General features: G+C 35.0%; 1 protein-coding gene across 1 annotated transcript in view; it reads left to right on the top strand.

Moving 5' to 3' along the window:
- The window catches only part of KCNH5 (potassium voltage-gated channel subfamily H member 5), a gene marked incomplete at both ends in the record, with an annotated part of 246631 nt that overhangs the window by 16739 nt on the left and 215191 nt on the right, over positions 1-14701 (top strand). The window contains 2 exons of the mRNA XM_084241184.1: positions 3541-3664; positions 13845-13951. Of these exons, the coding sequence (XP_084097310.1) occupies positions 3541-3664; positions 13845-13951 (231 nt within the window). The remainder of the gene's footprint in view (positions 1-3540; positions 3665-13844; positions 13952-14701) is intronic.

Genomic DNA, 14701 nt, shown 5'->3' with positions numbered 1-14701 from the left:
TTTTTGCAGGAATTAGTTCACTTTGATCTCTAGCCACTGTATCTACCAAGGAAAGCTACTATTAACATTCGCAAAACTAAGATTCAGTGCGAACATCACTGTTTTCCTGAAACATATGATTCTCTGGTCTCCTTTCTTCCCTGTGGATTTTTTTTTTTAAATTTTGAGGTGTAATTTATATGTAATAAGATACACAGATTTTAAGTGAAAGTTCATTGGATTTTAACAAATAAACCTATGTAACTTATACGTCTATCAACATAGACAATCATCACCTCCCCCTGAAAATTCCTTTTGATTCTTTTCTATCAGTCCCCCAACCATATTGTTTAGAAATAATTTTTCTGATCTCTGTCACCACAGATTAGCTTTACCTGTATTTACACTTCATATTAATGAAATCATGCAATATATACACTTTAATTTCTGGTCTTTTTCAGTCATCATAGTGTTTTTCAAATCTATCCATGTTGTTGAATGTAACAATCATTTATTTCATTTTAGAGCCAGCAGTACTTCTTGTGAGAACATGTCACAATTTTTAATCCTTTCTCTTGATGGACAGTTGTTTATTTTTAATTTTGATTACTATCAATAAATCCTTGTGGATATTTTCCTACAAGTCTTTTTGTTAATATATGTTTTAATTTCACTTAAGAAAATGCCTATGAGTGAAATTTCTGGGTCATAGTTGATTGTTTAACTTCACAAGAAACTTTTACAAAGTGTTTCATATCATTTGATAGTCTTATTAGCATCTTAAAAAGAGTTTCAGTTGTTGCAGCTTTTCATCAGCTTTATGTTAGTTTTAGTAGTTATTCCAATCATTATGCCTTTCGTTTGTATTTTCCTGGTGCCTGATGACGGTGAATATCTTATTTGTGCTTGTCACTATTGCATGTCTTCTTTTGTGAAATGCCTGTTCAAGTTACTTCCCAATGACTTGATATACATCCTTGACTTTTTCCTGGTTACAGGGTGAAAGTATTCAATATCGTACCTTCAAGACTGTTGTAGCTCTACATTTTTAGTGGAAACCCTCTGTCAGCTTGAGAAAGTTTCCTTCTATTCTAGTTTGTGCAGATATTTTAACCACAAATGCATATGAAATATGTTAAATGCCTTTTTTTTTTGATCTGTTGAGATATGATCATGTGCCTTTTTTATTCTGTTGATGTGATGAGTTACATTTATCTCTATTTTTTTGTTTTTATTTTTGCATAGAAGAACTGGGGTGTAGACCAGAGGTGCAGGGGGGAGGGTGAGAGGATTCACCCAGAGAGTGGGGAGCAGAACAGGCAGATTTACTGAAACACACTGTTAGGGGGAGCAGCGGGCGAGACAGGAGAGGTCTGCTGCGCCATTTGTGGGTTAGCTCCCTGATGGGGAAATTGAACTTAGGCTGTAGCAGTAAAGGTCCTGAGACCCAAACCCTAGGCGACCGGGGAGCCCTTACATTTATTTACAAATCAACCTTACATTCTTGAGATAAATCCTATTTGGTCATGGTCTATTTTCTTTTGTATGCATTGCTGGATTTTATTTGTCAGTATTTATTCTGGGTATTTGCTATTCCATTTATAAAATCTATGGGTATAATCCCCCTGATCATCGTCATATTTTTTTTCTTTTTTGCATGCCCAATAATTTTTAATTTTATACTGCACATTGTATTGATATATTATAGTGATTTTGGATTCCATTATTTCCTAGAGGAGGGCTGCATTTAATTTTACCAGGTAGTTAAATTACTGGTGTGACACTATGGTCATGAAGAGACCTGATTTTAGCATTTTTTAAAATGTGAGTCTATTTCTGCACTTTTTTTTTTTTTTTTTTAGTCCTAGGTCACAATCTTTTATCCTGTGACTTGTTTTTAGTCCTAGTGTATGACCTTTTGTGGCTTAAATAGAAAGCTTGAGATATTTACCAAGCTTCTCTAATTTGAGAGGACTTGAACTTTGACATTTGTTTTCCAGTTTGGGGAGTTGGTGAAATTTTTACTTCTTTAGCTTTCTAGTCATTGCTTTTTTCCCAGGTTCCTTATAATATCATTCTGTTTGTATACAGTTTAGGACACAGAAAAGAATTTAGTACACGTGTATGACTATATGTTAAAAGATCTGCCCCTCATCTGCAAGCTACTCTGGCAGTCCCGATTGAGACTTTTGATTTTAAGCCCAATGAAACTTTTCTGCTTGACCATATCGTCCTATGAATTATGTGAACTGGAAATGCTTCTCAATGGAATGGACTGTTAAATGAATAGCTCGCCTAATGCCTCTCTTCTTTCAAGGGCTTATGATTACCATTTTCTCTCTACTTTGCGTTGTTTTTTAGTGTCTTAAAACAGACTTCCTCCCATATTGTCCAGTGTTTCTTGATTTAGCATTTATTCTGCTATATTATAATCATTGTTACAAATTTGTTTTTCTTTACATGAAAATTTTTGAGAGTAAACGGTATGTTTCATTTGTCTTTATTATATCCAATTGCCTAATCCAGAGCAGTGCCTTTTCTGTAGCATCTGCTTAGTAAATATTGAATTGAATTGAATTGTTAATTTTATGAAGACCAACTGTCATTCTTGATTACATGTTAATCTCTCTTTTCTTGATTATATGTTATATATGTTAATCTCTCTCCACCCTGCATTAGAGTTCCAGGTAGATTTTAGAATATTCCTCATAATTTTTTAACTATTTCTAAATATTTAATTTTAAAATAAAATTTCAAACTTTATATTTTAACAATATATTTTAGTTCATTTAATATCTTTCATCTGATTCACAAAATTGCTAATTATTATCTAAAATATTGGAATTTCAAAGTTAATATCAAAATATACAATTAAAAAAACTATACTAAAAGCAAAACTACTTGCCCATGCAAAATAGGCCAGATAATTTTTAAAAATTTAGAGTAATGATAATTTCAAATTCTCTGTAGTTTGTGGTTGAAAATAACATCTTTGAATAATTTTATTTTAAAAAAGGATTCTTCAGCATTATTATAAAAATGAGTATTTTTGCAAATCTATTCTAAATCAGATTTCTCAAGACAAAGAATTTATATCATCATGTCAAATTTATAGTAATAGAATTTTGAAATGGGTCACCCAAATTTGCTTGGTTATCAAGTTCAGTATTCTTAAATTGTGCAAAGTGATTGTAGCCCTAATTTTACTGAATCAGCCTGGTTTTAGGTATAATATTTTAGTCATTAACACTTATTTAATTAACCATACTCCCCCCCTCCCCATAGCTTAGTGTATACTTGAATGAAAAGAGATATAATAAATTGGCTTCTTTTTCAAAGAAGTTTTTAGTTTGTATACAAACTGTTAACTTATTGCAGATCTTATGTTATCATGCCAATCAGATTGTGTCAATTTAGAGAATAGTTTTTATTATTCACACTATAAAAAACTATAGCTGCATTTGTGTCTTTTAACAATTCGCCTTTTTTTTTTTTGATTGTTTGAAAAAGTGCATTGTTAAATGAAAGTAAAAAGCTTCCCTTTTCTTCTTTCTTCTTTAGAATCGAGTTTCTTACTGGGAAATGCCCAGATTGTGGATTGGCCTGTAGTTTATAGTAATGACGGTTTTTGCAAACTCTCTGGATATCATCGAGCTGACGTCATGCAGAAAAGCAGCACTTGCAGGTAGGTAGTAGAACAGCTCAAAAATCTTTTCTGAAATTCAACAAAATGCTGACTGTGCTTAAAACTTAGGTTCTCATATAAAAGCTGTTAGGTAAAAGTTTATTAGGCTATCAGGGAGACTGAATTGTCAGTGGAAATACCTAGTTTAAGAGTCATTGGTGAGAACTTTTGCAAAAATGAGTATTTTTGTATATCTGTGAATTCATTCAAAAAATACTTTTTGATCAGTCATTATGAGCTAGGAACTATACCAAGAAACATCTTATATGTGATCAAAGCAACATCTTATATCAGGAAACCACTGATGACATCAATTTCTTGAGTTGCTAAAACTGCCTTGATCAAAGTAGAATGAACCACCACCAACCATGGAGCACAGAGCTCATGAAGAACATCAAAATCAAGTTTTTATGTCCTATGTAAATCATACATTCTTTATAATGTTAGTATATTGTACCATATCTATTTTGTCTGAATTATGTAAAACAGAATCTGGCATTTATATTATTTATAACAATTCTTTAAAAAGTATACTATATCTGTGAACTTAAAGGGAATATTACAAAAATAAATTATAAAAAAGAAAAGGAAAATCTATATAAGGAACCAATTTAGAACTGAAAACTTTTCTACAGTATTTCAGTAAGGCCAGATGGGATAATTTTTTCCTTGAATTAATTTTTCTGTAAAGCTTCCACCAAACTAAGCACTAAAGTCACGTTACTCAAAAACTACAAGGGATCTGTATTATTTTCTACTCCAAATCCATTGTTTATGTTAGAGAAAAAAAACTGGGGTTAAGGGACTTGCTCAGAAAACAAAGATTTATTTATCTTTTTTCCCACCTGTTTCATGCTGAGAAATATTATATGTGTATACAAATAAGTGTATGATACATTATTTTATATATGTGTATATAAATATGTTTATATAAATATCTGTAAGTGTGTGCACATATGTGTGTGTACACAGACACCTATCTATCGATATTCATCTCCTGGAAGTGGGGGATTTCATATTATACCACTAAGTCTAAGCCCAATTACATAGAAGAATCCTTAGAAAGATTTTGCAAAACATAGATTTTCAGATCTTACCTCAACCTTTTGAAACAGAATCACTGAAGGTAGGTAGGTGGAGACAAGAATCAGTACATTTAATTATCCATTTAGATGAGTCAGATGCTTATCCAAGTTTGAGAAATAATCTATTCGAACATTCTTTCCTTTACCTATCACCTCCCAGCCACCCAGTGTTCACTCCCAGGATTGAAATTGGTAAATAAGACTGATGAAAACTATAGCCCCCGCTTGGAGAAACCCCCATTTCCTGTATAAATCTATAAAAACCTTTGAATACAAGACACAGGGATTAGAGTGGAAAGAAGAAAATTATATGCACATTTAGAAGTACAGTGTTAATACTTCAATTATAGAATCACTGAAACCCATTAAAGACAGTGATATATCACTTGACACTGGGAACAACCTTGTAAATAATTCAAAGAAATTAACTGACTCTAATATAAGTTTTAGACAAATATAGCATAATGAAAAAATTACAAATTGATATCAATTTGTGTTGAAAAACTACAACACTTTATATTTTAAAAAGGATGTATCGGGCCTCCCCGGTAGCACAGTGGTTGAGTGCTGGGTTGCGAGGCTGCCCGCAGCCTCTGCAGTGCCGGTTCGATCCCCAGCTGCTCCCCAGCCACCAGAGGAGGGTCCCACATGGCGTGCAGACCTCTCCTGCCGCCCGCTGCTCCCCTCAGCAGTGTACTTCGGTCCTTCTGCCTGCTCTGTTCCCCGCTCTGGCTCTGGTAATTCTCTCACCCTCCTGTGCTTCTGACTGTACCCAGCGCTTGTATAAATAAATAAAAATAAATCTTTATAAAAAAATTAAAAAAAAATAAAAAGGATTTATCTTTTTAAAAGTTTATTTTAATTTTTTGGGGTTACATTTTTGCTCTTCTTTATATGCACATGTTCCATTCACCCTCCATCAAACCATCAGTGCCAATATCCTATTTCTTTTATTTATTTATGTATTTATTTATTTATACAAGCACTGGGTACAGTCAGAAGCGCGGGAGGGTGAGAGAATTCACCAGAGTCAGAGCAGGGAGCAGAACAGGCAGAAGGACCGAAGTACACTGCTGAGGGGAGCAGCGGGCGGCAGGAGAGGTCCGCACACCATGCGGGACCCTGCTCCGGTGGCCGGGGAGCAGCTGGGGATCGAACCGGCGCCGCAGAGGCTGCGGGCAGCTTCGCAACCCAGCACTCAACCACTGTGCCACCGGGGAGGCCCCAATATCCTATTTCTTTCCTCTCCCATCTAATCTTGCTTACCCCTTGTTCCCTCTGGCAAGCAATATATTCTTTCACTGAGTTCAAGATTTATTTCTAGTGTATTTTGCCTATGTTTGTTTTCTTGTTATTTATGTTCCACAGGTGAGTGAAACCATCCAAGATCTGTCTTTCACTTTTGTCTTATTCCACTTAACATAATCACCTGGAGCTCCATCCATTTTGTCCCAAATGGCACGAATTCATCCTTTTCACAGCTGTGCAATATTCCACCGAGTATAGCTACCATAGTTTCTTTATCCATTTGTCTTATGAAGGTCACTTGGGGTAGTTCCATGATTTGACAATTGTGGACAAATATGTAGATAAGTGTAGATAAGTCTTTTTACATTAGAGTTTTTACATTATTTGGATAAATGCTTACTAGAGGTACTACCAGATAAAAAGTTATCTTTATATACAACTTGCATTGTATGAATGAAAGTCAGTAGGATTAACAGTAGTGACTGGGTAAAGATTACATATTCTGTTAAGTATTAAGTACAAATTGTTTTATGGGAAAATTAAAAAAACACATTAACATGTGATTTTGCAATATCAAGAGATTAAGATTTAATTTTTCTGTTTACTTATCTTTTTTCACCTTTGTCCTCCTGCCCTTCCTTCATTAGACTAGGTGCATGGGATTGGAATAATGTACCCTTAATGTTATCATTGCCATCTATCAGGGCAAGTTCTCTATTTTATTTCATTTCACTTCTTTTTCTATTTTTTTCTTTTCCCTTCATCCTCTCCACCTCCCTCTCCCATAGTTAGTAAGTGTTTTTATTGCATGTCTTTCTAATCTCCCTTCTATTTGTTTATTAAATATGTGTGTTCTTGAAATAATGTTGTTTTGTGTATATTTGTTTCAAAAGACCTATATAATTCATATTGTGCAATAAGATATATGGTTTCTTACTCTTTTCACTAACCATAATGTTTATGAGGATTTTTTGTTGTTGATTCTCTATGATAATTAATTTTATCATGTCTCTTGTATAATGAGGGCCCCAGTGTCTTTATAGCTTTTATTTTATTTATCCATTCTACTAGTCATGAACTCCCACTTTTGACACTTTGCAATCTCAAATGTGTTGAGATAAACACACACCCCACTATACATTTTCTTACGGCACTGTGTGAGAAGCTGTCTACTTCTCTGTCCAGAAATAGGATTGCTACATAGTAGAATATATGCAGAATTTATAATTTAGCTGCTATCAGATTGCTGTCCAGAGTGGCCTTCTGTTTTCACTCTCACCAGCCATAAGTGAGGGTTCTAGTTCTGCCGCAATCTTGTACTTCATGTAGCATCTAAATTTCAATTAAAAAAATCTCATATGTACTTCCTGTATGCTCTCATTTTATTTAAGATTTATTTATTTATACAAGAACCGGGGTACAGGGCAGATGCGTGGGAGGGTGAGAGGATTCAACAAAGACAGAGCGGGGAACAGAACAGGCAGACTGACGAAATACACTGCTGAGGGGAGCAGCAGGTGAGACAGGAGAGGTCTGCTTCGCCATGTGGGATTCTCGCTGGCTGGGACTGAACTCTGTGCTGAAGAGGCTGCGGACAGCTTCACAGCACTGCACTCAACTGCCTGCGCCACCAGGGAGGCCTCATGCTCTCATTTTTGAGAGTAACTAAAATTTCAAAAAATATTCTATGACACATAATTATTCATAGAAATTTCAAATTTAGTCCCTTTTATTATTTAATAGTTACATTTGCCTTTAGAGTGTTTTGGTGTTGCTTTTTTTTAAGCACAAAGAATATATTGCATATTTAAAGGTTTTGTGACAATAGCAATTTAAAGCATATGATCTTGTTTAATAGATTAGGCTGAAAAACCACTTCAGCATTTTACATTTTATTATCTTATGCAAACCAAAAGTTTTAAAAAAAATTACATTTTTCTTTTTTTCTTCCCATAGAGAAGAAAGAAGAACAATCACGTGGGTAGGGAGGATTGGGTACACAGAAATTTTCAAATACATTTTTCCCCTGCAAGCCCATTAATAATTCCTTAACCATGCCATCAAATAAAGGAATGAAGCAGAGACATTGACACCCTTTATTTGATGTCATTCACAAGCAGGGTTATTAACGCAGTCTTAAGCAGCTCACTCAGGAGTGATGTCCATTAGCTGCTTGCACTTGGCTGGGGGCTCTGCTTCTCAGGCTTGCACTAAGGGTGAGTGCTAGGGGCAGATGCACCTTTACCAGGTCGTGTCAGAAGGTTAGAGACATGCTGTCTCTAGTTTTTCTTTCTTTTTTTTTTAAAAAATATTTATTTTATGCATACAACAACTGGGGTACAGGCCAAAGTTGTGGGGGGTGGGGGTTGTGAAAGGATTCATTAGAGACAGAGTGGGTGGCAGAACAGTCAAATCTACTGAAATACACTGCTGAGGGGAGCAGCGGGTGAGACAGGAGAGGTCTGCTGCGACATGTGGGTAACTATCTGGTCTGGGATTGAACTTGTGTTGCAGTGGCTGTGTTCGGCTTCTTAGGTTGCGTTTTAACCTCTTGTGCCACCAGGGAGGTCCTGTCCCTAATTTTTCTAATCACCTATCATGGGTGTAACATTTCTGCATAAATCTTTTTAAGCCCCTATAAATAATGGATTAGGAGACTTTTGTGTTACAAACCACGGTATAAAGTAACACATTGATTTACCCCAAAATTACCTCTGTTAGAATTTGAAAGCTGTATTTTTATTTGTTTCAAAATTCTTCTTATTCTCTCTCTCTCAGGCTTCTCCTTTTTTTGGTACTTTGACTAAAGATCTCAGCCCATTAATTTTTGTGATGATTTGACTCTAGTGGCCAATTGTGAGCAGAAGGCCACATTGCCAGCTGCATTAAGTCAATCTGTGTGGTTTCTATGATAAAGTATTGGCTAGTCTGTGAACTGTACACTGGTGGATAATATTATCCTTACTAGTGGTGACTAATGTTTGTAGTGTTAGTTCAGGAACATTGTTGACCGTTGGAAGATTCAGAGAGATTGGTGAGATGCATGATTAGGTCCTATGTGTATGTGTATATACATATGTTTTTCAGTTTGTAAAGTTCCTTTGTCCTTTTGAAATCTGTCCTTACCATTAAGTATCATAAGAAGGCTTGTTTGTGAGATTTTGATGGCAGAACAAGAGATCCAAAAATATGTAAATTGTGCTATAAGCCAAAGCCACCCATTCCCCCTAAGTTTCCAAGGAAAGAATATCCATGAAAGATGTGATGCCAAATGGGCCTCCCTTGTGGCTTAGCGGTTAAGTCTCAGCACTATGACCTCTGTGGGCTGAGTTCAATTCCTGGCCAGGGAGCTGACCCACATATGGTGCAGCAGACCTCTCCTGTCTCGCCTGCTGCTCCCTTCAGCAGTCAATCTACCCTTCTGCTTCCTACTCTGTCTCTGGTGATTCCTCTCAGTCCTTGCACCTCTGAACTCCAGTTCTTCTGTGCAAAAAATAAGTAAAATCTTAAAAAATGATGCCAAGTGCTCAGTCAAGCTTCCCAAGGAAAACTCCTGTACTTCTAAGACCAAATTTTAACCCCTGTTAATTGTGTGACATGAGAAGTGACCGTATTATCTAGGAGCAGCCCTGGGTGAGTTTATACTTCAATCTTATGACCTCACAGAGAAGGAATACAGAATGATGTGCATCTTCCTTTAAGACACAGAGCTCCTGCCTAGCAGTAATGGGGGTGTCACCCTATCCTACAATTGTAGAGAATGAGGGAGTGGTGGGGCTGGAGGCACCTTCTATCCTGGTTTGTGGGAAGCTTCCTGGGAACAATTCATTGTACAGCACTTTTTAATTTATACCTTTATGTATGTTATCCTTTTAATCCTCACTCTCTGAGTTATGTTAATGTCATCATCTTTTTCCCGATGAGAAACTAGTAGTCAGAGAGGTTATAGGACTTGCCCAGGAATGATCCCAGTTTGTAAGTGGTTCTCCACATGCACCAGTCTATTATTTCATGACTGCTCAGTAATATAGCAGCACCAATGGCTTCTGTATGTCTAACTTTATTTTCTTTCCAGTAAATAATACGGCATTTGTAGAAGTGATTTATAATTACAGAAAGGGCACTTAAATTTCTATAATTTGAAAAATATTTCTGTTATATGTTCCAGAGGATATTCAATAAGAGACACAAAACTATATATGTGTAGACACCTATATCTATATCTATAGATACTTTTTAAATAAGATTTATTTATTTATGCATACAAGAGCTGGGATACAGGTCAGAGGTGCAGGGGGTGAGAGGATTCACCAGAGACAGAGTGGGGAACAGAACAGGCAGATTGACCAAAGTACACTGCTGAGGGGAGTAGCGGGCGAGTCAGGAGAGGTCTGCGGCGCCATGTGGGTTGCTTCCTGGCTGGCTGGGAGTCGAACTTGTGCTGCAGTGGCTACAGATAGCTTCATAGGTTGTGTCTTAACCCTTGCACCACCAAGGAGGCCTTAGATGTAGTTTTTAAAGCCTTGTGATTACCATTTCTAAAACTTGGGTGAACTTCAACAGTGTGGTGTTAAACTGCAGGAAACCCCAGTAAAGACATTCAATATCAGCATGTGAAAAAGCCAAACAGATAAGCAAATACACCACACCCATGGAACCACTGAGTTAGCCAGTCTGGTTTGGATGAAAATACTTTCATAGTTTGAAAGAACACTTGCTTTGGAAGGATTGATAGTACATTTCAGACATTTTTTATAGTTCATTTTGAAATAGCTCTTATTATTTAACCACTTCAAATATATGTTCAGTCACTGAAATATATGGTTTAATATACTTAAAGTGAGAAATAAGGGGTGAAACAATGTAAGAAGTCAAGACTATTTCTTTTAAAGTATACAGATTATATATGCTGTTATAAGGACAATGTAATCTGGGATTTTTAAAAAGTGCCTATGTTTTCTTAGAGCAGGTGGTTTTAGCAGGGGGAAGGCTAACCTAAAGAAAAATATAGCAGTTTCATAATTTATTTGAAAAAATGTTTATTTTCATCTTCTCTTATTTTAGCTGAATCAGATTTGTGTTGTATTTCTTAAGTGCTTTATTATTCTTTCAATTTCCAAACTAGTTTCATTTCTTACATTTGAGTTGTAACAATTTTTAATCCTATTAGAGATAGTTTTTCATAATTTTCCTCCCAATAGTTTGTTATATTATAGATGTTTTCTTTTCCTGTTGGCCAGCTGTGCATATTGTATTTCATTTTATCAAACCACAGAACTTAGACATCTAGTAAGAAGAGTAAAATGGGTTTTTTTTCTTTCAAGACCACATACATTTTAGTTAGCTCATTACCCTTGTCTTATTTTTTTAATTTTTTAAAAAATATTTTCTTAAAATATCTTTAATTAAAAATAACAGTTAATTAGAAAATGGTTAACTAAAAACTTTACCTGTCTGTAAAATATATTTAACAATATTAAATAAAAATGTTTTATTTGGGGCGGGAGGGGGAAGGATGGTGCCCTTGTGCCCTGTAACTGAGGAATTCCAATTTAATTATAATATTATAATGCCTTCAAGAGATTTTTTTGAAACTCACATGAGCTGAAATTCAGGCTTTGTCAGGAACAGTGGCTTCTCAATGCACTGAAGCTCCATGTATTATTCTGACTGTAAGATGATGGAGCTGAAGTCTGTCACTTTAGTCTGTGATTTGTTTGCTGCTTTTGCTGTTATAATGACAATCTAAGATTCTCATCTTGTTTCTGACAGAAATATTGTAACTGAAATGCAGGATGCAGATTTCTCAGTGCTCAGGCAAGCTTTGGCCAGCTTCATTTACTTCCTTTCATTTCTCAGTGTCAAGAATTCTGGCTGCTTAGGTTGCCATAAGATAGACTTGAGTTACTCTGTGATTTCCTGTGGTGATTAGAATTGCTGTTGAGTCCTACTAGTCTTTCTGGATCTTGCTAACACTATGCTTTGTGTGTTATAAATTTTCTAGATTGATTCATTTATGGCAGATGTCCCATGAGGATAATGAACCTTACTCTTCAGGGGCTCTCACTTGAGTGGATATCTTTCAAGGCTTTGTGCTATTTTTTTTTTATTTATAATTTTGTATTCTTTTCCTTGAAGAGGCCCCCTAAAATAGTATAAGTTTTAGGGCCTATCACATTTGGATTTGCCACTGGCCAAGTTGCCGACTCATTGAAAACTGGGGGAAAAAAAAGCAATAGTAGAGACATACTTGACCCTTCAGAACAGAGTCCAGAAATCTGGCATTGCCCCATATTCTTTCCTGGTGGGAGAAATGGTCTCAACAATACCACTAACTAGTAAAACTATTTATCTAAGTTCCAGATTCTCAACCAGGGAGTGTGAAAGCATTAAGGACAGTTTTGTAGAGGCTTGTGGTGATTGAGTTCTATTTTGTACATTTTAAGACTTTTGGTGAGGTTCTCTTAGAAAATAATTTCAAACATTAGGAACTCTCCCTGGGAAGTAGAAGCTCATTCAGTATTTTGTATATTCCTCTAGTTATAGTAGTGGTGTATATCTCCTTTAATTTGTCTTTCCTCATTAACCATACTCATATCTATCTTAAAAAATTATACATGGAATATGGTGCCTTGTTATCTCAGTGTGGTATGGGAACATATACAAGACCATGCAAATTAAAATCATGTGATATGATCTTAATACTAATGGAAAAAATTCTAATTGTTCTGTGACCTTTACTAATGTTTGTCAAAACATTGAAAGCTTTCTTGTAGGTGGCTATAAATACAGGGAAATGAAAATAATAGTAAAATTCATATTATTCAGTACACTGTGATTTAGAAATTGAGAATTAATTTTATTTCTTTGTAAAAATCCATCACAAGTCCGTTGAACAATATTTGCATTCTCATAATATAACATGAACAAAGAAAGTCTTCTCTCTTAGAAAATGATTGTATTTCTTTCTAGGTTTGAATCCCCTTCAAGTATTTTATCCATTCAGTTTCACTACTGGAAACAATCTCCTAAGGCTCCTTTAATATGAAGTTTGTTTTCATTGGGATCTTTCTCCAGGAAACCTTGACACTTTTCATCACATTCATTTTCCTGATTTATGGTGATAATTCACCTTATTTTGTTCTGGCTCCATATCTAGAGTCTCTCAAATGGCAGCTATGTTAACATTTCCACAGTCACTTATTCTATGAATTCATTTATGTTCATTTTGAATTTCATTTCCTGCATTATCATTTTTCATTTCTTTGATGGACTTTAATCTTTGATCACTAATTTCAGCTTCAATAGCTAATTTTGTAAAATGTCATGTGGGTTTATCACAAAAAAACAAAGAGGCAACACGAGGACTTGCTTTGCTGTCTGTGCATGAACCAAATTAACAGATGCTCAGTAACGGATTCTGGTAGACTTTGAAAGAAGTAAGGTGACTGTTCACTGATCTTAATGTGTATCAATTATTAGTAGTTTGTAGACAAAGAGCTAGCAGCAATGTTTATACATTATGCAGTTATTCATAGTTAAGGTATTGTGGTACTTGAACTTTGAACTGTGTTTTGGGAAAACATGTTATTTAACTATACTCTAGCAACCAAATGTTTTTTGTATAGGAATTGTATAAAATGATGACTCTATCTCTAAAATAATATCTAAAGCTAACTTTTAGCAAGAAGTTTAATAATCATAATCAAAGATGGTTTTAGTGCATTTTGTGGGAGTAACTTTATATTTTGTAACTAAATTTAAAAACTTTCGCAAAGACTATAGGATTTTGTATAACATTTGAAAAGCAACACAAAACTGTAATGGGATTGTTTTTTTTCTTCCAGTTTTATGTACGGGGAATTGACTGATAAGAAGACCATTGAGAAAGTCAGGCAAACTTTTGACAACTATGAGTCAAACTGCTTTGAGGTTCTTCTGTACAAGAAAAACAGTAGGTATCTAAGTTATCAATAAGATGATCTAACTCTTTAATAATGTTATGTTTTGGTAAGTGGTAGTTGCGGTATAGTTTAGAGAAAAAAAAAAAAAACTATGTTGCTCCTTTTCTTGGCAGGAGCAGGTGTTGCTGGTGAAATTAGACAGAAAATTACAACCAATTCCACCTATGAAAAACTACCTTTTGAAGAATGGAAGAAAAAAAATATCGTGCATTTTAAATGTGACTTTTTTGTATGGCAGCAAAATGTTTTGTAATTAATGCTTGTGGTAAAGATCCCATAATTATCTGACAGCAACTAGAAATAACAGAAATTCATTTCTTATGGTTAAAGAAAAAAGTAATTAATATCAGAGATATGTATTATTACCTACCTATAATGTTATCTGAATACATGGCATCTACTTGAGGGGAATCTTTACCAGTTTGGTCTTTTGCTATACTATTTTGTGTGGAAGGCTACGGGAAGTAGTCATTATTTTTAGAATGGACCGTGTATATCTGATAAATTTATATTGATTGTTGTGGAATTTGTGAGTAGTCAGTTCATTATATAATTTCTTATGATCTCATAATATGGACTCTAGCAGAGTGTGGGGGGAGGAAAAAGAATCAAACAAACAAACAAAAAACCCAGCTAGTATACTCATCAACCAAGTCTCCTTTCTAATTTGTTATCGTTCGATAGTCTCATTTCTTTTTGCTACTTTTACAATTAACTTTTTAAAAAATGAATAGGATTAT

This window comes from Talpa europaea, assembly GCF_964194135.1.
Source record: "Talpa europaea genome assembly, chromosome: 8".
In the NCBI taxonomy this organism is placed as follows: Eukaryota; Metazoa; Chordata; class Mammalia; order Eulipotyphla; family Talpidae; genus Talpa; species Talpa europaea.
The sequence above is the reverse complement of the archived record's forward strand: the minus strand, read 5'-3'. Positions and strand labels throughout refer to the sequence as shown.